Source organism: Molossus molossus, unplaced genomic scaffold (assembly GCF_014108415.1).
Source record: "Molossus molossus isolate mMolMol1 unplaced genomic scaffold, mMolMol1.p scaffold_m16_p_18, whole genome shotgun sequence".
Lineage (NCBI taxonomy): Eukaryota > Metazoa > Chordata > Mammalia > Chiroptera > Molossidae > Molossus > Molossus molossus.
The window spans coordinates 59,676,863-59,691,896 of NW_023425353.1; the positions used below are offsets into that span (position 1 = coordinate 59,676,863).

Consider the following 15,034-nt stretch of genomic DNA (forward strand, 5'->3'; position numbering starts at 1 on the left):
CCCAGACTCACCCTCGGATTAGAGCAGCCCAGGCCAGAGGGTGGGGGCGATGAGCCGGCTGGGGTGCCGGTTCTGTTCCTCAATGTGGGATCGCTCAGGGGAGCAGGTGGGAGCTTTCTGCAGCTGGTTGCGGGGGCGGGCACGCCCAGCCTCTTGATCTCGGGGCCGCCTCCTCCGCCGACCCCGCCTCTGTGGCGCAGCTGGAGGGCACCGAGGTTAGACTCCCGGACGAACTTCCCGGCGCAGGAAGGGGGCTCAGCGCGGGAGAGTGAGGCCAGAGCCCACCCGCTAGGATGGGAGGCGCGGGGCCTGGCTGCGGGCCCCGGCGGCCCGAGGCAGAGCGGGCAGCTCCGGGACGGCGTACACCACGCGTGTCCGCGCCCTCAGCCGGCACGCAGGGCGGCCTGGCCCTTTAAGCGTCCAGACGGCGGCCCCAGCTGACGCGCGGGCTCCAATCGGCGCCCCGCGCCCCCCGCCCGCCGCGCCCGAGGCTCTGGGGCCGCAGCTGCTCGGCGGCTGGACTCGCCGCGGCCCTGCGCCTCCGCCCGCCCGGCCGCGCCCCCGGGGGCCATGGTCGCGGGGCCCTGCGCGGGGGCGGCCCCCAGCGCGGCGCTTCATGGAGCGGCCCCGGCCCGGCCGCCGGGGGCAGCGCGATCCCGCGGGGCCCTGTGAGCCCCCAGCGCCACGGCACCATGGTACGCAAGGCCCTGCCTGTCCCCCCGCTTATCCGCCCACCTGCCCGCTCTGCCCTCCCGAGCGCACGGCCCGCTGGCAGGCGGTGGAGGTTGGAGGGCTCTGCCCCCTCGCCAGGGCTCCCCGACCCGCTTTTCCTGGGTCCCCGTGGGCCTGGAATGCGGCGCTCGGCAGGGAGGGGGTTAAATTCCTGGGGTGGGGGCCTGGGCGCGAGAGGCGGAGGTCTTGCTGGGCACTGGCGGAGGGGGGCGCTTCCCTGAGTCCGGAGAGCGCCGCCCTCAGACTGGGTGATGGGGGGAAGTGGGGAGGTCGGATTCCCGCCTGGGCCTTAAGCCACGTGGGCGCTGGAGCCGCCCTGCCTGGGGATTCGGGGTGCCTGGGCCAAACGGGGTGTGCTGGGGGCCGTCAAACTCCTGTGTGACCTTGGGCCGGTCTCCCGCCCTCTCTGGGCCTGTTTCCCGGGAAGGAGGGAGGCATAAGCAGAGGAGATGGAATAGACAACCCCCTCTCCAAAAGGAGGGGCCTGGAAGTCCTGAGCCTGTGCCCCTTGCTCCGATTGGGCCCACCCACTACAGCCGGGCCATGGAAAGATTGGCGTGGGGGTAAGGGGTGCCGATGGAGCCCTGGTTTCACTTAGGGCCTCCAGGAAGGCGCTGGGGCAGGTTAGGAAGGCAGTGGCTTCCTGGCCATGAGGCAGGGTATCCCTCAGGTGTACAAGCTCTGACCTAGGAGAGCACCTGGTCAGATTTTCCTGGCACCTGGCTTCCCCCCAGCCTGACTTGGGGGCAGGAGTTTGAGGGTATGAAACCCCCTGGCTGCAGGAGAACCTGCCCACTCCTCTAGTCCTGCATCTTAGCCAGGCTGGCTTGGCCTCGGGGGTGGAGTGTGTAGCTGCAGCTGGCACAGCCAGATGGGGAGGGGCATCTGCAGCTTCGGGGAACGGGCACATCTGGCTGGGGAGGCGGCACAGCTGGTGGGCCCTGTGTGGAAGGTGCCAGCCTAGGGGGCAGCTGTGTCCTGCTGAAGGGCTGCCAGTTATGGACTCAGGCTGCATCTGTGTGCCTTTTCAAAGAGGTCCAGTCACAGCGCCTGGCCCTGAGGTTCCTGGCCCCTCGGGAGACAAGGATGGTGCTGGCTTGGCGGGGGTACTGCCTGGTGAATGGAGTCTTTGGGGCAGCACTACCCACCAGGCTAACCCCTCCTCCTCTGCTGAAGCCAGAGGGCCCTGGCCAGGCATTGCCTGGGCCCTGGGTCTGGCCCTGCACACAGGAAGATTGGGCACTGCCCTTTCCCCATGGCAAGCAGACACTGGTGGGCACTCTGTGAAGGGGGAGCAGGTGGACAGGGGCCTAGTGGCCTGGATGGGCTCCCCACAATGGGCCTGGCTTTGACGAGCCTTTATCCAAGTCACTGTCTCTGCCACTCTCTGGCCACTGGAGCCCCTAAGGAGCCCCTGTTACTATTCATGTTGTTCCCTGACCTCTCACCTACAGATAGCAGCAGCTCTGGGGAGGAGGTTGTGGGGGAGTCTGAGGAAGCACAGCTGGTCCCCTGGAGGGAGGGTCTCCAGATGCCTCTTCCGGTGTTTTAAGTCATTCAAGGTCAAGAACTCTGTCTACATGCTGCAGTGTCCCGCCCAGCAGGGAAGGCAGCCTAGGCAAGGTGGGAGGCCAGGGGCTCTGCTCCTGCTCACTTTGAGACGCTCCCATCCAGAGCCTCAGTTTCCCCATCTGTGCAGTAGGAGTTGGTCCCAGGAGATGAATCAGACTGAGTCCTGGGAGGGGACTGAGAGGGGCTTGGCACCCCATCCCAGTTAGATTGGCCAGGCAGCTCTAAGACAGAGGGGCAGATGGGTGGCTTCTCAGCTGGGGACAGGAGGCACGTAGGAGAACTTGAGGAAGATGGTGTCCGTGGCCAAGGGCCTTGCCAGAGTGGGCTCTGAGTGCGTGAGTGCCGAGTGCTGCCCTGGGCTGCTGGGTGTGAAGGGGGGGGCCCAGGGCAGGTTGTCCCTGGTAGCAGCTTGAGGCCCATTCTGAGGCCCATTATTCAGATGACTAAGAAATTGAGAACAGTCACCTCTCACACATCTCCCTGCCCAGTCTAGGCCCACCCTCTGCTGCCCCAGCAGCGGAAGGACTGGCAAGGGGGCTAGAGGTGAGCTGTGGATGGATGGGACCCGGGTTTCATCCCAGGGCCTCCATGGAGGTGCTTGGGGGAGGGGAGCTGATCGCTTTGTGGCAGTGGGACAGGGTTCTCAAACAGAGGGTGCTCTGACCCGGCTGGACAGGCCTGGGGAGGGCCGGAACCTGGAACATACGGGGCTGGTCCAGCCAGGCAGGTAGCCAGCAGATATTAGTTGAGCATCTGCTGTGCGCTGGACCCATACAAGGGACTGGGCAGCCTGTCTGTGCTGCCCACCTGAGGGGAGGTCACTGGTGGAGCCGGGAAGGATGCAGCCAGTCCCCACTGTAGCAGTTCACAGGCGCTAGATGTGGTGCAAGGGCTTGACAATCCGACCGTCAAACTTCAAGGGCCCCCCGAGACTGCAGCGGCCCCAGATGGTGGCCTTCCAAGATGGGGCCATCTCAGAACCTCTGGCCCTGGACCATACCTGGCCAGCGGTCTGGGGCAGGCCTTGGGGCCAACACCCCCACAGAACCCCCGTATGAGGGGGAGGTGCAGAAGGCCAGGCCTTAATAAGGGGTTGGCTGGATCTCACTAGCCTCCTCTAGCAGGCCACCAGGACCGGTGGGGAGAAGTCCCAGGCCCTAGGCATGGATTTCTTCACAGAAGGTTTTACCTCTGCGGCACTCAGCCCCGGCAAGGCCCGCTGTTGGTGAGGTGAAGGGTTCCCTCGGGGGCCACTCCCAGGGGTACAGTAGCCAGAGGCTGGGCAGTGAGTGAGTGAGCCTGACTTCTCTTTTTGGGTGTCTGGGGTGAGCCAGGCTTGGTTCTATTTGTACGAGTGAGAGAACCCACGGAGCTCAGGAATGCCTGTGTCCCTGCTGGGTGACCCCCAATCCTGGTTTGCCCACGATGGCCCTAGTTTTAGCACTGAAAAGTCCCACATCCCAGGAAACCCGCAGGTCCCTGGCACACCTGGACAGCTGTCACCCTAGTCCCTCTCTTCCTTTTCCCTTCCCCGATGACTTCCTGTTTCACAGAGGAAGAGCTGGAGGCCCAGAAAAGTGAACTGATCCTTGGCCTCAGAAAGCCGTGGTCAGAGTTCGAGCTCTGAGGGGCAGCTGACTCGAGCTTGCATCCTGGTTTTTTCCTCCTCTCCCATGCTGGAGCTTTGGCTCCTTGTCTGCAATGTGGAGCCAGGAGTGATGGGTGGGCTGCCTCCGGGACAGTGGGTGCCACGGGGACCCTGCTGGCCTTGACCTGACCTGTGTCCTCTGCGCTGCAGTTGCTGGTTGAGAAGACAACCGACTCACCGGCGGCCGAGTTCTCGCTGGTGGAGGACGTGGCTCTGCACTTCGCCTGCTTGATGGGCCGTCTGAATGAGCAGCGCCTCTTCCAACCTGACCTCTGCGACGTGGACCTGGTGCTGGTGCCCCAGCGCAGCGTCTTCCCAGCGCACAAGGGCGTGCTGGCCGCCTACAGTCAGTTCTTCCACTCGCTCTTCACCCAGAACAAGCAGTTGCAGCGCGTGGAGCTGTCCCTGGAGGCACTGGCGCCTGGTGGCCTGCAGCAGATCCTCAACTTCATCTACACGTCCAAGCTGCTGGTCAACGCAGCCAACGTCCACGAGGTGCTCAGTGCCGCCTCGCTGCTGCAGATGGCCGACATCGCGGCGTCCTGCCAGGAGCTGCTAGACGCTCGCTCCCTGGGCCCCCCCCCGGCCCCAGCGCTGTGGCCCTGGCCCAGCCGGCCGCCAGCTGCACCCCAGCCTCGCCACCCTACTACTGCGACATCAAGCAGGAGGCCGACACCCCGGGACTGCCCAAGATCTACGCCCGAGAGGGCCCTGACCCCTACTCCGTGCGCGTCGAGGACGGGGCAGGGACTGCAGGTGGCACAGTGCCTGCCACCCTTGGGCCAGCTCAGCCCTTCTTCAAGGAGGAGAAGGAGGGTGGTGTGGAGGAGTCCGGTGGGCCCCCGGCCAGCTTGTGCAAGCTGGAGGGGGGGGAAGAGCTGGAGGAAGAGCTTGGGGGATCTGGTACCTACAGCCGCCAGGAGCAGTCCCAGATCATCGTGGAGGTGAACCTCAACAACCAGACACTGCACGTGTCCACCACACCCGAGGGCAAGCCGGGTGCTGCCTCGGGCCCGGCCACCATGGTGCTGGGCCGGGAGGATGCGCTGCAAAGACACTCAGAGGATGAGGAGGAGGAGGAGGAGGAAGAGGAGGAGGAAGAAGAGGAGGGGGGTGGCAGTGGAGGGGAGGAGGAGGAGGAAGAGGAAGGTGGCAGTCAGGGAGAGGAGGACGAGGAGGAGGAAGGGCACAGTGAACAGGAGGAGGAGGAGGAGGAGGAGGAGGAAGAAGGACACAGTGAGCAGGATCAAGAGAGCTCAGAGGAGGAGGAGGAAGAGGAGGAGGGGGAGGTGGGGGCCAGACAGGGGCCAGCGGGGCGCAGGGGCAGCCGGGCAGAGCCCCCTCCCCACAGCCGCATGGCCACGCGATCCCGGGAGAACGCCCGGCGCCGGGCCCCGCCTGAGCCCGAGGAGGCTGGGCAGCGTGGTGGAAAGAGGCCAAAGCAGCCCCCCGGAGCAGCCCCCGCACCCGCTCGAGGGCCCCAGGCCACAGACGGGTTGGGAGCCAAGGTGAAGTTGGAGGAGAAGCAGCACCACCCGTGCCAGAAGTGCCCGCGTGTTTTCAACAACCGCTGGTACCTGGAGAAACACATGAACGTGACCCACAGCCGCATGCAGATCTGCGACCAGTGTGGCAAGCGCTTCCTGCTGGAGAGCGAGCTGCTGCTGCACCGGCAGACAGACTGTGAACGGAACATCCAGGTGGGCCTCAGGGCGGCTGCGCGGGCTGGACGGGCAGGGCAGGGCCGCAGGCCAGCTGGGCCACCTGGCCCACCAGGCTGGGCCAGGCCACACTTGGGCCCTGGGCGCCCAGGGCCCTGCCGCCTCGTTGCCCAGACAGTCTGGGGAGACCAGACTCAGCCTCCTGGAGAGCAGGACAGGCCCAGCACCAGGCCCAGGTTGGTGAGAACAAGAGCTTCTGGAGGAGACACGTAGAGACGTGCTGGGCTTTGACATGTAGAAAGACTTGCAGATAGTATCGGGACAGACAGTCCCCTTGGCCAGAGGGGCAAGGGAACATGGACTTGGAGGGTGAGAGGAAGACTTGCCTGAGCACCGGAGACCGGGGACAGCCAGCTGTGAGGAGGGATGAGTCAGTGTTTTAGCAAATGCTTACGCTGTCCGAAGGCCAGCGGGACCGCGGTGTATAGTCTCACAGACTGGCAGGGCACCGAAGCACCAGATGACGGGAGGAGGAGAGGACCCAGAGGGGGGCGCTGCTTTCCACTTGCCGCAGGCTGAGTAAGGGGCTGCTGGGCAGGAAGGAGTCCCTGCATTCAGCTCTTTGGAGATGCCAGCTGGCCTGGGTCTGGGGAAGAGGGACTGGATGAGAAATTTGGGAAGAGCAGGGGCTGCGGGGACCAAGCAGGGAAACTCGGCTGGCTGCCAGGCCTTGGGCCAGCCTGAGTCTGTGCCAGTCTGGCCTCTCAGGATGTGGGCAGCGCAGGGCCAGCCAGGCTGGTTTTTACCTTTGTGGCGGAGAGGTGGTGAGGTGAGGGCAGCAGGTAGGCAGGTGCTAATTGCCTGAACTAATTGCTAATTGCAGTGCCCTGTGGAGAAAGTGTTACCTGGGGGTGACCTGGTCTCCTGCCCCACCCTCGCGTACCTGTTCCCACTTGCCTGCCTGCTGGGCTGCTCTTTGACTCTCCACCTGCCACACACTTGAGCCTCCCTTCTGAAGGGGAAAGACACTGATGCTCCTTCTGACCTGGGCAACCTGACCAACCTGACCCAGTTTCTGCTCGAGCCTGGCCTTGCCTCCAGGGCTCGGAAGTGTCCTGCAGGGATGGGCAGGACAGGGCCCAGGGGGAGAGGAGGAGGAGAGTATGACCTTAAGGTTCGCACCACCCTGCTCTGCCTGATGGGACCTGGTACCTCCTACAGCACCCCTGCCCCCAGCCAGCCCTGGGAGACCTATCTCCTTGGTGATCTCCACGGTGTCAGGGCATGGGTCCCAGCAGGGGAGGCAGCAGAGACAAGAGACAGTGCCCCAACTCTGCCCGGACCTGTTACCTGAGAAGGGCTTCTCCACATCCACTGTGGCCCCTCAGCCAGCCATGTGTCCCCCCTCTACAGAGAGATGCCTTGTGGAAATGAGTATGGAGGAGGGCCCTCCTGGAGGAGGTGACCCCTGGCCCTCGTCAAGTGCAAGGAGGAAGCGGGGCCAGGCTCCAGCCCTGGGTAGTGGGTGGGTGTTCGGGGAGGTACCATCCCCAATTCCCAGAACATCAGACCTGGCTGGTCCTTGGACTCAAGGGCTCTCTCTCCAGCACAGTTCAGGTGAGGACAGTGAGGCCCAGACCAGGCCTAACGTCCTCTCACCCCACAGTGCGTGACATGCGGCAAAGCTTTTAAGAAGCTGTGGTCCCTCCACGAGCACAACAAGATCGTGCATGGCTACGCAGAGAAGAAGTTCTCGTGTGAGATCTGCGAGAAGAAGTTCTACACCATGGCCCACGTGCGCAAGCACATGGTGGGTGAGTCTAGGCCATGGGGGATGGAGCCTGAGGACGGAGCCGGCCAGCTGTCGGTGTGCTGGGAAGGACCACCTCCAAGGGCAGTGTGAGGGGGTGAGAGGTCTCGGCAGGCAGGCCTGGGCAGCTGGCTGCAGTGGCAGGGAGGCCCTGGGGCCAGGGCTGTCATGTTCAGTTGGGCAGGTCGCACACTGCACAAGAACTCCTGGACATGATGGCAGGTGGAGACCAGAATCCAGATGGCACAGGCCCTGTCTCACTTTGACAACAACTGTGCCTCTGATTCGTTCTCACCATCGGGCCCTCACAGGACTTCATGCCCTTCTGAATGCAACCTTTCCCCTAGGGTCGCACCTGCATACAGTAAGGAGGCACCCTAAGCCCTCTGCCTTGGCATGGCCGGCCCCGCCCTCTAGGTGGGCTTGGCTGGGAGTCTTGAATCTCTGCAGCCCTCCCTTCCTTGCCTGCTCATGGACTTGGGCTCAGGGAAAAGTGGCCAAGGTGGGCCTTACTCCCTCTTCCACCAGACAGGGGCCTCCAGCGTGAACTTCCTGGGAGCTGAGACCCGGGGTTTAGGTCTCAACCAGGAGATGCTGGGCAGCCCAGGATCGGGGGTCCTTCCTGGGTTCAGGTTCACCAGCCCTGAGCTCTGCGGGGCCTCCCTGCCTCCAGCTGCTTCCTCCCGGTTCTTCTCACCTGCCGGTGGGCTCTGGGCAGTGCAGCTAAGCCCTCCACCAGCGAGGCACAGCACCACTCCTGGCCGCCTCTTGCAGGAGACACAGGCCCGCAGAGTCCGTGCAGGGAGCCAGTGGCTGGGCCAAGCTTTGCGTTGAGGCTAGTCCCGTTGGGATCCATCTCTCCCAGAAATTTTGGGGGGTAAGGCGGCCTTTGCTACTTCTCTTGGCCAGAGGCTAAAGAACCACAAGGGCCCCTACGCTTGTCTGACCAGACTTCAGAGCAGACAGACCTAGCCCCCGGGGAAGGAGGCCTGCCTAGGAGGCAGCCCCAGGTACTGGGACAGAGACTGTGAGGCAGGCCCCAGGGCAGGTGGGGTCCCCCAGAGCTGTGACAGTCATGGTGCATGCCCTGTAGCTCACACCAAGGACATGCCCTTCACCTGTGAGACCTGCGGGAAGTCCTTCAAACGTAGCATGTCTCTCAAGGTACACTCGCTGCAGCACTCTGGGGAGAAGCCCTTCCGATGTGAGGTAAGTGTACTTCTCCCCTGCTCCAGGCGCCACCCAGGGCAGGTCAGGGGTCAGGGACAGCAGCTGTTTACCAGCCAGGGGGTAGGAGGAGTCGGGCACAGGGTTCTGAAAGAGAGGCCCTCCCTCTGATGTCTGTGCCTTTGCCTCCCACTCCATTCTTACCTGGTCATCAGCTTGCCCCCGCCACCCGACTAGCCACTCCACCCCTAACCCCAACCTCACACATTCCGGGTAGGAATCTGCCTGGGCTGGGACAATGGGACAGGCTTTCTGGAGAGGTGGCCCGAGAAACATCTCAGGCAGAGGCATGGAGCTGGAGGTGGGGCAATGAGGGGGCCCTGACAACCAAGAAGGAGGGGGGCAGTTGGCTTTAAGCACAAGGCCTGCCTCCACTCTGTGGCCTTTTCCCACTTCCTGGACCCCATTCCCACCTGGGCCCTGCGCCCCGTGGTTCTTCACCTCTGCTCCTACACCGCTCCCCGGCCTCGCCCCTCACCCCACCCCCAGAACTGCAGCGAGCGCTTCCAGTACAAGTACCAGCTGCGCTCCCACATGAGCATCCACATCGGGCACAAGCAGTTCATGTGCCAGTGGTGCGGCAAGGACTTCAACATGAAGCAGTACTTCGACGAGCACATGAAGACGCACACAGGTACGGCCGCTCAGGGTGCCTGGCACCGCCTGCCCCTTCCAGCCCTGGACCTCCGTTTATCCTTTTCTTTAATCCTCACCGAGGATATTTTTCCTTGATATTTTAGAGTGGGAGGGAGGGAGGGAGGGAGGGAGGGAGGGAGGGAAGGAGGGAAGGAGGGAGAGAAACATCAGTGTAAGAAAAACACACTGATTGGTTGCCTCCAGCACTCACTGGGAATCAAATCTGCAACGCAGGTACGTGCCCTTGACTGGGAATCTAATCCGAGACCCTTCAGACCGCAGGGCGACGCTCTAACCGCTGAGCCAAACCAGCCAGGGCCTCAGTTTACCCCTCTAAGGCTTGGGGCCCTTCTCCCTGCCTCCCAGGCGGGGCAAGGCTGATGCAAAGCGGCCGGGGTGGGGAGGGTCGCAGCGGCCAGGGCTGAGCGCCCCTGTGGTTCCCGGCGCCGGGGCGGCCCTGGGCTGGGGTGTAGCATCTCCCCGCACACCCACCGCCCCTCCACCGCCCCTCCCCCACCCCAGGGGAGAAGCCGTACATCTGCGAGATCTGCGGCAAGAGCTTCACCAGCCGGCCCAACATGAAGCGGCACCGGCGCACGCACACGGGCGAGAAGCCTTACCCCTGCGACGTCTGCGGCCAGCGCTTCCGCTTCTCCAACATGCTCAAGGCCCACAAGGAGAAGTGCTTCCGCGTCAGCCACCCGCTGGCCGGCGACGGCCCCCCCTCGGCCGGCCCGCCCCCCACCCCGCCGCAGGCCGCGCTGCCGCTGCTGCCCGGGCTGCCCCAGACCCTGCCCGGCCCGCCGCACCTGCCCGGCCCGCCGCCACTCTTCCCCGCCTCTGCCAACAGCAGCGGGAGGATGAGCGACAACCAACCCTGACCCACGCACGCCCGACCTGGAGCCCGGGCCACGGGGGGCACCCCCCTGCCCGCCCCTCTTTGTGGGAGGGCCCACCGGCCTGGCACCGCCGCCCCACCCCCAGAGGTGACTGGACTTGCTCTGCTTGAGGCCCCTGCCCCTGGCAGCGGTGCAGGCGGGCGGCCCCCAGAGCTGGTGGAGGACACCTCACTCCCAAGTGCCCCCTTTCAGTGACTCCTGGAAGCCTTTTTTGGGGGGACGTGAAGGAAAAAGAGAGGAAACTATTTGCAGTGCCCCCCTCCAGGCGAGGGGGGCGCTGGAGGCAGCAGGTACAGTGGAATTGGTGGCCTGGAGACAGGTGTGACGGGTCACTCTGCCAGGCCTGAGCTGGAGGGGCTGTCCAGGTGGAGCCTGGGCCAGCCTCAGCGGCTCATCCCTGCCTCCCCTGTGCCCCCTGGCTTGCCCCCTAGTCCCGGAGGGCTTGGGGAGAAGGTGGGATGCCAGCCCCCTGGGCGCAGCTGTGCACTCAGTCTGAGGACTGGACACCAGGGCAGGGGCTTGGGACTGAATGCCCACGAGCATGCTGGGTGGGGAGTGGCGAGGTGTGAAGACTTCAGACCCAGCTCTGCACCATGTGGAGTGGGCCAGGCAGGGGCTGGACCCCAGGCGTTTGCTTTCCCCACCCGCAGCCCTGCCAGCAAGCACAGGAACCCCAACCTGCAGCGGGCGGCACCGCGGTCCCTGGGCCTCAGGGTGCTGTGGGCAGGCCCTGGGTGGGCAGATGGGTCAGCTCCCTCAGCACCGGCTCCCAGGGGCTACGGTCCAGGAGCCTGCCTGTGGCAAGGCCCTAGGAGGAGACTCGGGGAAGGGTTCTGAAGTTTCAAGGTGCTATCAGTGGGGCAGGGGCAGGGCTGGTGGCAGCCCCCACCCTCACCAGCTGCCCTGGCCATATCTCCCACACCAGAGGAGATGTGTATGTCTGTGTCCGTCTCTGCTCCCTGAAGGCAATGCCAGGCCTCACGCTCTCCTCGCCCCGCCACAGCCTGCCACGGCTAGTGTCCAGTGTCCCTGCTGGGCTGCTGGGCTGGTGGCAGGGTGCCTGTGGCATTGTTGGAGAGAGGAGCCTGCACAGTCAGGCCCTGGGGGAGGGGCAGGGTCCTGGGGGAGCCCCTACCTGTGCCCAATGCTTGCCCCCATGAGGCCGGCACTAATAGGTCACCCTTTTTTGTTGTCATTTAACATCTTTATTCCTGCCTTTGAAATGGGTAGGAAGGTTCCATAAGCTACATGTTTCGTAGTTAAGCTCTTTCCTATTGTGTTTATATGGTTTTGTTTGTTATACTCTTTGCACCTTAAACCCCCACAACTACCCCCTACACCACCACCTTCCCAGCATGGCTGGAGTGGGAAGAGGCCTGAGCCCAAGGGGGTGATGGGGGCGGCTGGGCCCTATCAGCCTAAAGGTTGAAGGGGTCGGAACCCCTCTGACCTCCTTGTGAGGCCCATGGCGCTGGGGCAGGGGGCTGGGCACATTTTAATCATCAATAAACGAAGCACTTTATTCTGTACAGATGTGGGTAGGCCCAAGGAGCCCGAGTGATTTGAGAGTCTACAATCCAGGCTGCACAGCCTGCTTGCTCTCTGGGCACAGAGCGGGCAGTGCCCTGGCCCGGAGGAGTTCGGGGCTGCAGCAGGAGCAGTACAAACCAGAGCCTACGACACCCCCCAGCGGCCCTGCTGTCCTCTGGGGGTTGAAAGCGGGCCCCTCCCCCAGAGAGGAAGGCATCCTGTCTGGCTCTCAGCTCTGTGGTTCCCCATCCCTCGCCTGGGCCTCCCAGGCCTCTGCTTTACTGTAGCTCTTTTCCTCTTCCCCCTTATCTCTGGGCTTCCATGATGTCCTCAGGGTCCCCCTTCCCCACTCCCCCACCCTTACTATTTCTAACCTCTGGTCCCAGTGCCTGGCAGCTCTGCAGAGCTGGCTCACATTTTCCCAAAAAAGTTGATCTCCCCCGATGGACTTTAGGCCGGGACCCCCATGGGTCTCACAACTCCCTGTCACTGACACCAGGGTCTACCATAGGGGCTGGTGGCCTTGTCACCTGCTAGCCCCGCTGCAGCCTTAGCAAGTCAGGCCAGACTTTGACAAGCAGAGGCCAGAGATGGGTATGAGGGAGCTGGTAGTGAAACCCTGCCCCAAAACGGGTTTCAGGTTTCCTCTTCGGGCAGGAGAGGGGTCCAGACAGCAGGCTGTGCTCTGGTCAGAATGGCCTTGTAGCCGTACAGGTGGGCACAGCCAGGCCCTCTCCTGGGAGGCGCCATCCCCGTGGGGGCAGGAGCCCTGTGTCCCTGGTGCTAAATGCTCTCTTCCCCTTGGGCCACAGCGGGTGGGAGCCCCTTTCCAGCCAGACCACAGGGTCTGAAGCAATAATGGAACCTCAGCAGGGCCAGTATGGATGGGGTTCTTGTTTTACCAGCTTTTCCATTTCCTTTTTATTTTAAAAACAAAATTAACAAGCACCTGGACATTGGACTGAGGGGACTGGGGCTTCATACCTAACCCTTGGGGCTGGTGGTTGTGGCGGGGAGGGGCTTAGGATCATCACCTCCCACTGGAGTCCGGCCATGAGCAGGTCCCTCTGTCCATCTGGACTTCTCAGCCCATTTGGCCAGACCTCGGGTCTGGAACTTGGGCCTGTCCCTGCCCCAGCTCCCCTCCCCTCTCCCCCCGGGACTTCCTGGTCTTGGGCCAGCTGGGGGTGAGTGGCCAGAGAGATGGGGGGGGGGCCTCAAGCCCCATGACCACAGTTCTGGGAGGTGGGACTGGTCTTAGCCTGAGCCTCCGACGCTAGCATGTGCTGTCACGGTGCCCTCACAGCGGTGGCAGAACGGCTCTGCCCAGGCCTGTGGACCCCTGATGTCTGGTCACATGTGGCCACCCTACAGCCACAGAGTGTGTGGGGGACAGCAGGTGGGGGAGTGAGAAGAGAGGGGAATAAAGTCAGTACAACTGTTCCTTGGCCCAGCCTCTTCTTTACATGTTCCTGCCTGGACTGTTGGCTAGAAGACTTGGACCAGAGCAAGGGGCCCGACAGCTCAGCTGAAGAATGCATGGATGTCATGCCCCGGACCCCGTCTCCCTCCCTTAGGTTGGGCTGGAATTTGGGGAGCACCCAGAGTCAAGAGCTGAGGCAAGAGCAGAGATGCACCTCCAAACTGGTGCTGGGTCTTGGGCGGGGTGCAGAATGGGCCTGGAAAAGGAGTCCTAGGGCTAATGAGGTTGAGGCCCCAAACACAGTGCCACAGGAGGCCAGGGTCCCTGCAGGTGTGGTTTCCGTGAGCAGCAGGCATGTAACCAGAGCCCCGCCCACTCATGCTCCACACTGGGGGTGCCATGATGAGCAGTGTGGACCCATCCCTCCCTCCCTGGGCGGGGGAGTCTGAAGGAGCCAGAGAGAGAAGCTGTCACGGGTGCCTGGGAGGACAAAGCTCAGATGGAAGACAGGTAGTGGCCTCTGAGAGGGAGCATGTGGCTCCCCCTGGACCTCTGAGAAGTGATTTCTTTGCACAGGTGACACATGGAGCACTGGCTCTGTACCAGGTGGGGCTCTAGGCCTGGGGATACGTGGTGAATGAGGCCGCTGTGTGATAGTTCTGGAAACGGGAGGGGTTCATTAACCAGCCAGCAGAGGTGCAGGTTCCCAGAGTGTGGACACTGTTCACACAGGCCCACCTCCTTGACGGAAAAGAACGGGCTCACTCAGATCACCCCAGAAAAAGGCTTGCTGACAGACCCAGGAGCCTGGCTGCTCCCCTTGTCTCTTGCAGGGGTCTGTCTGCTCTCTGTTTATGCTCCTTCCCCCTTGCTACCCATCCGTTTGTCTGTCTACACATCCTTTGCCTTCAGCCTCACTTCACCTTCCTCATCCTCAAAGTACCCTTGACCTTGACCAATGTGGGGATTAGTGGTACTGAACGCAGCGCAGTCGAAAATCTGCATATAACTTTTCATTTCCCCCCAACTTACCTACTAATAGCCTACTGTTGACTGGAAGCCTCATTGCTAACAATCAACACGGCCCGGCCGTTGTGGCTCAGTGGTTGAGTGCCGACCCATGCACCAAGAGGTTGCAGGTTCAATTCCTGGTCAGGACACATGTCCAGGTTGTGGGCCCGATCCCCGGTGCGGGGCAGGCAGGAGGCGGCCAATCAATGTTCTCTCCCATCGATGTTTCTATCTCTCTCCCGATCCCTTCCTTTCTCTCTAAAAATTAATAAAGAAAAACAAATTTAAAAAAAATCAATCAACATGTTTTGTATGTTGTATGTAGTATATACTGTATTCTTACAATAAAATAAGCTAGAAAAAGGAAAGTGTTATTAAGGAAATCATAAAACACATTTATAGAACTGTACATATTTATGGGGGAAAATCCATGTATAAGCAGACCATGCAGTTCAAGCCCACGTTGTTTAAGGATCAACTGTTTTTCCAAGTTCACCCTCCAGAGAGTCTTGGGCGTGCGCCATGTGAGGCTGGGAGGCTGGGTGCCGGATACTGTGGTTGGCATCTCTGTGCACTTGCTCTCCTCAGTTTTGCTCTTTGGGACCGAGCGGCTCACTAACACCTGGTGACCTGGCAGACAGGTCAGAGCAGTGCTGGCCCGCTGGACAAAGCTGGGCTGTCCTTCCTTCCAAGGCACAGCAGGGGTGTGAGATGAGGAAGTGAGGCCCCCTGACTTAGCAGTGTCCTTGGACCTACCCTGGCTTATTTTACTTAGCACGATGCCCTCAAGGTTCATCCATGTTGTAGTAGGTGTCAGGATTTCCTTCCTTTTCCGGGCTGAATAATATTCCACTGTACATGTGTCTATCCTTCCCCCACTAAATT

General features: G+C 62.2%; 1 protein-coding gene across 1 annotated transcript; it reads left to right on the plus strand.

Moving 5' to 3' along the window:
* Positions 1-641: 641 nt before the first annotated feature.
* On the plus strand, positions 642-10,240 carry ZBTB47 (zinc finger and BTB domain containing 47). Its single transcript, XM_036266805.1, is given in 7 exon segments — positions 642-695; positions 4,103-4,528; positions 4,531-5,652; positions 7,280-7,427; positions 8,517-8,632; positions 9,140-9,284; positions 9,809-10,240. Coding segments are annotated over 7 exon segments (2,319 nt in total). The 5' UTR covers positions 642-692; the 3' UTR covers positions 10,168-10,240.
* Positions 10,241-15,034: the final 4,794 nt, after the last annotated feature.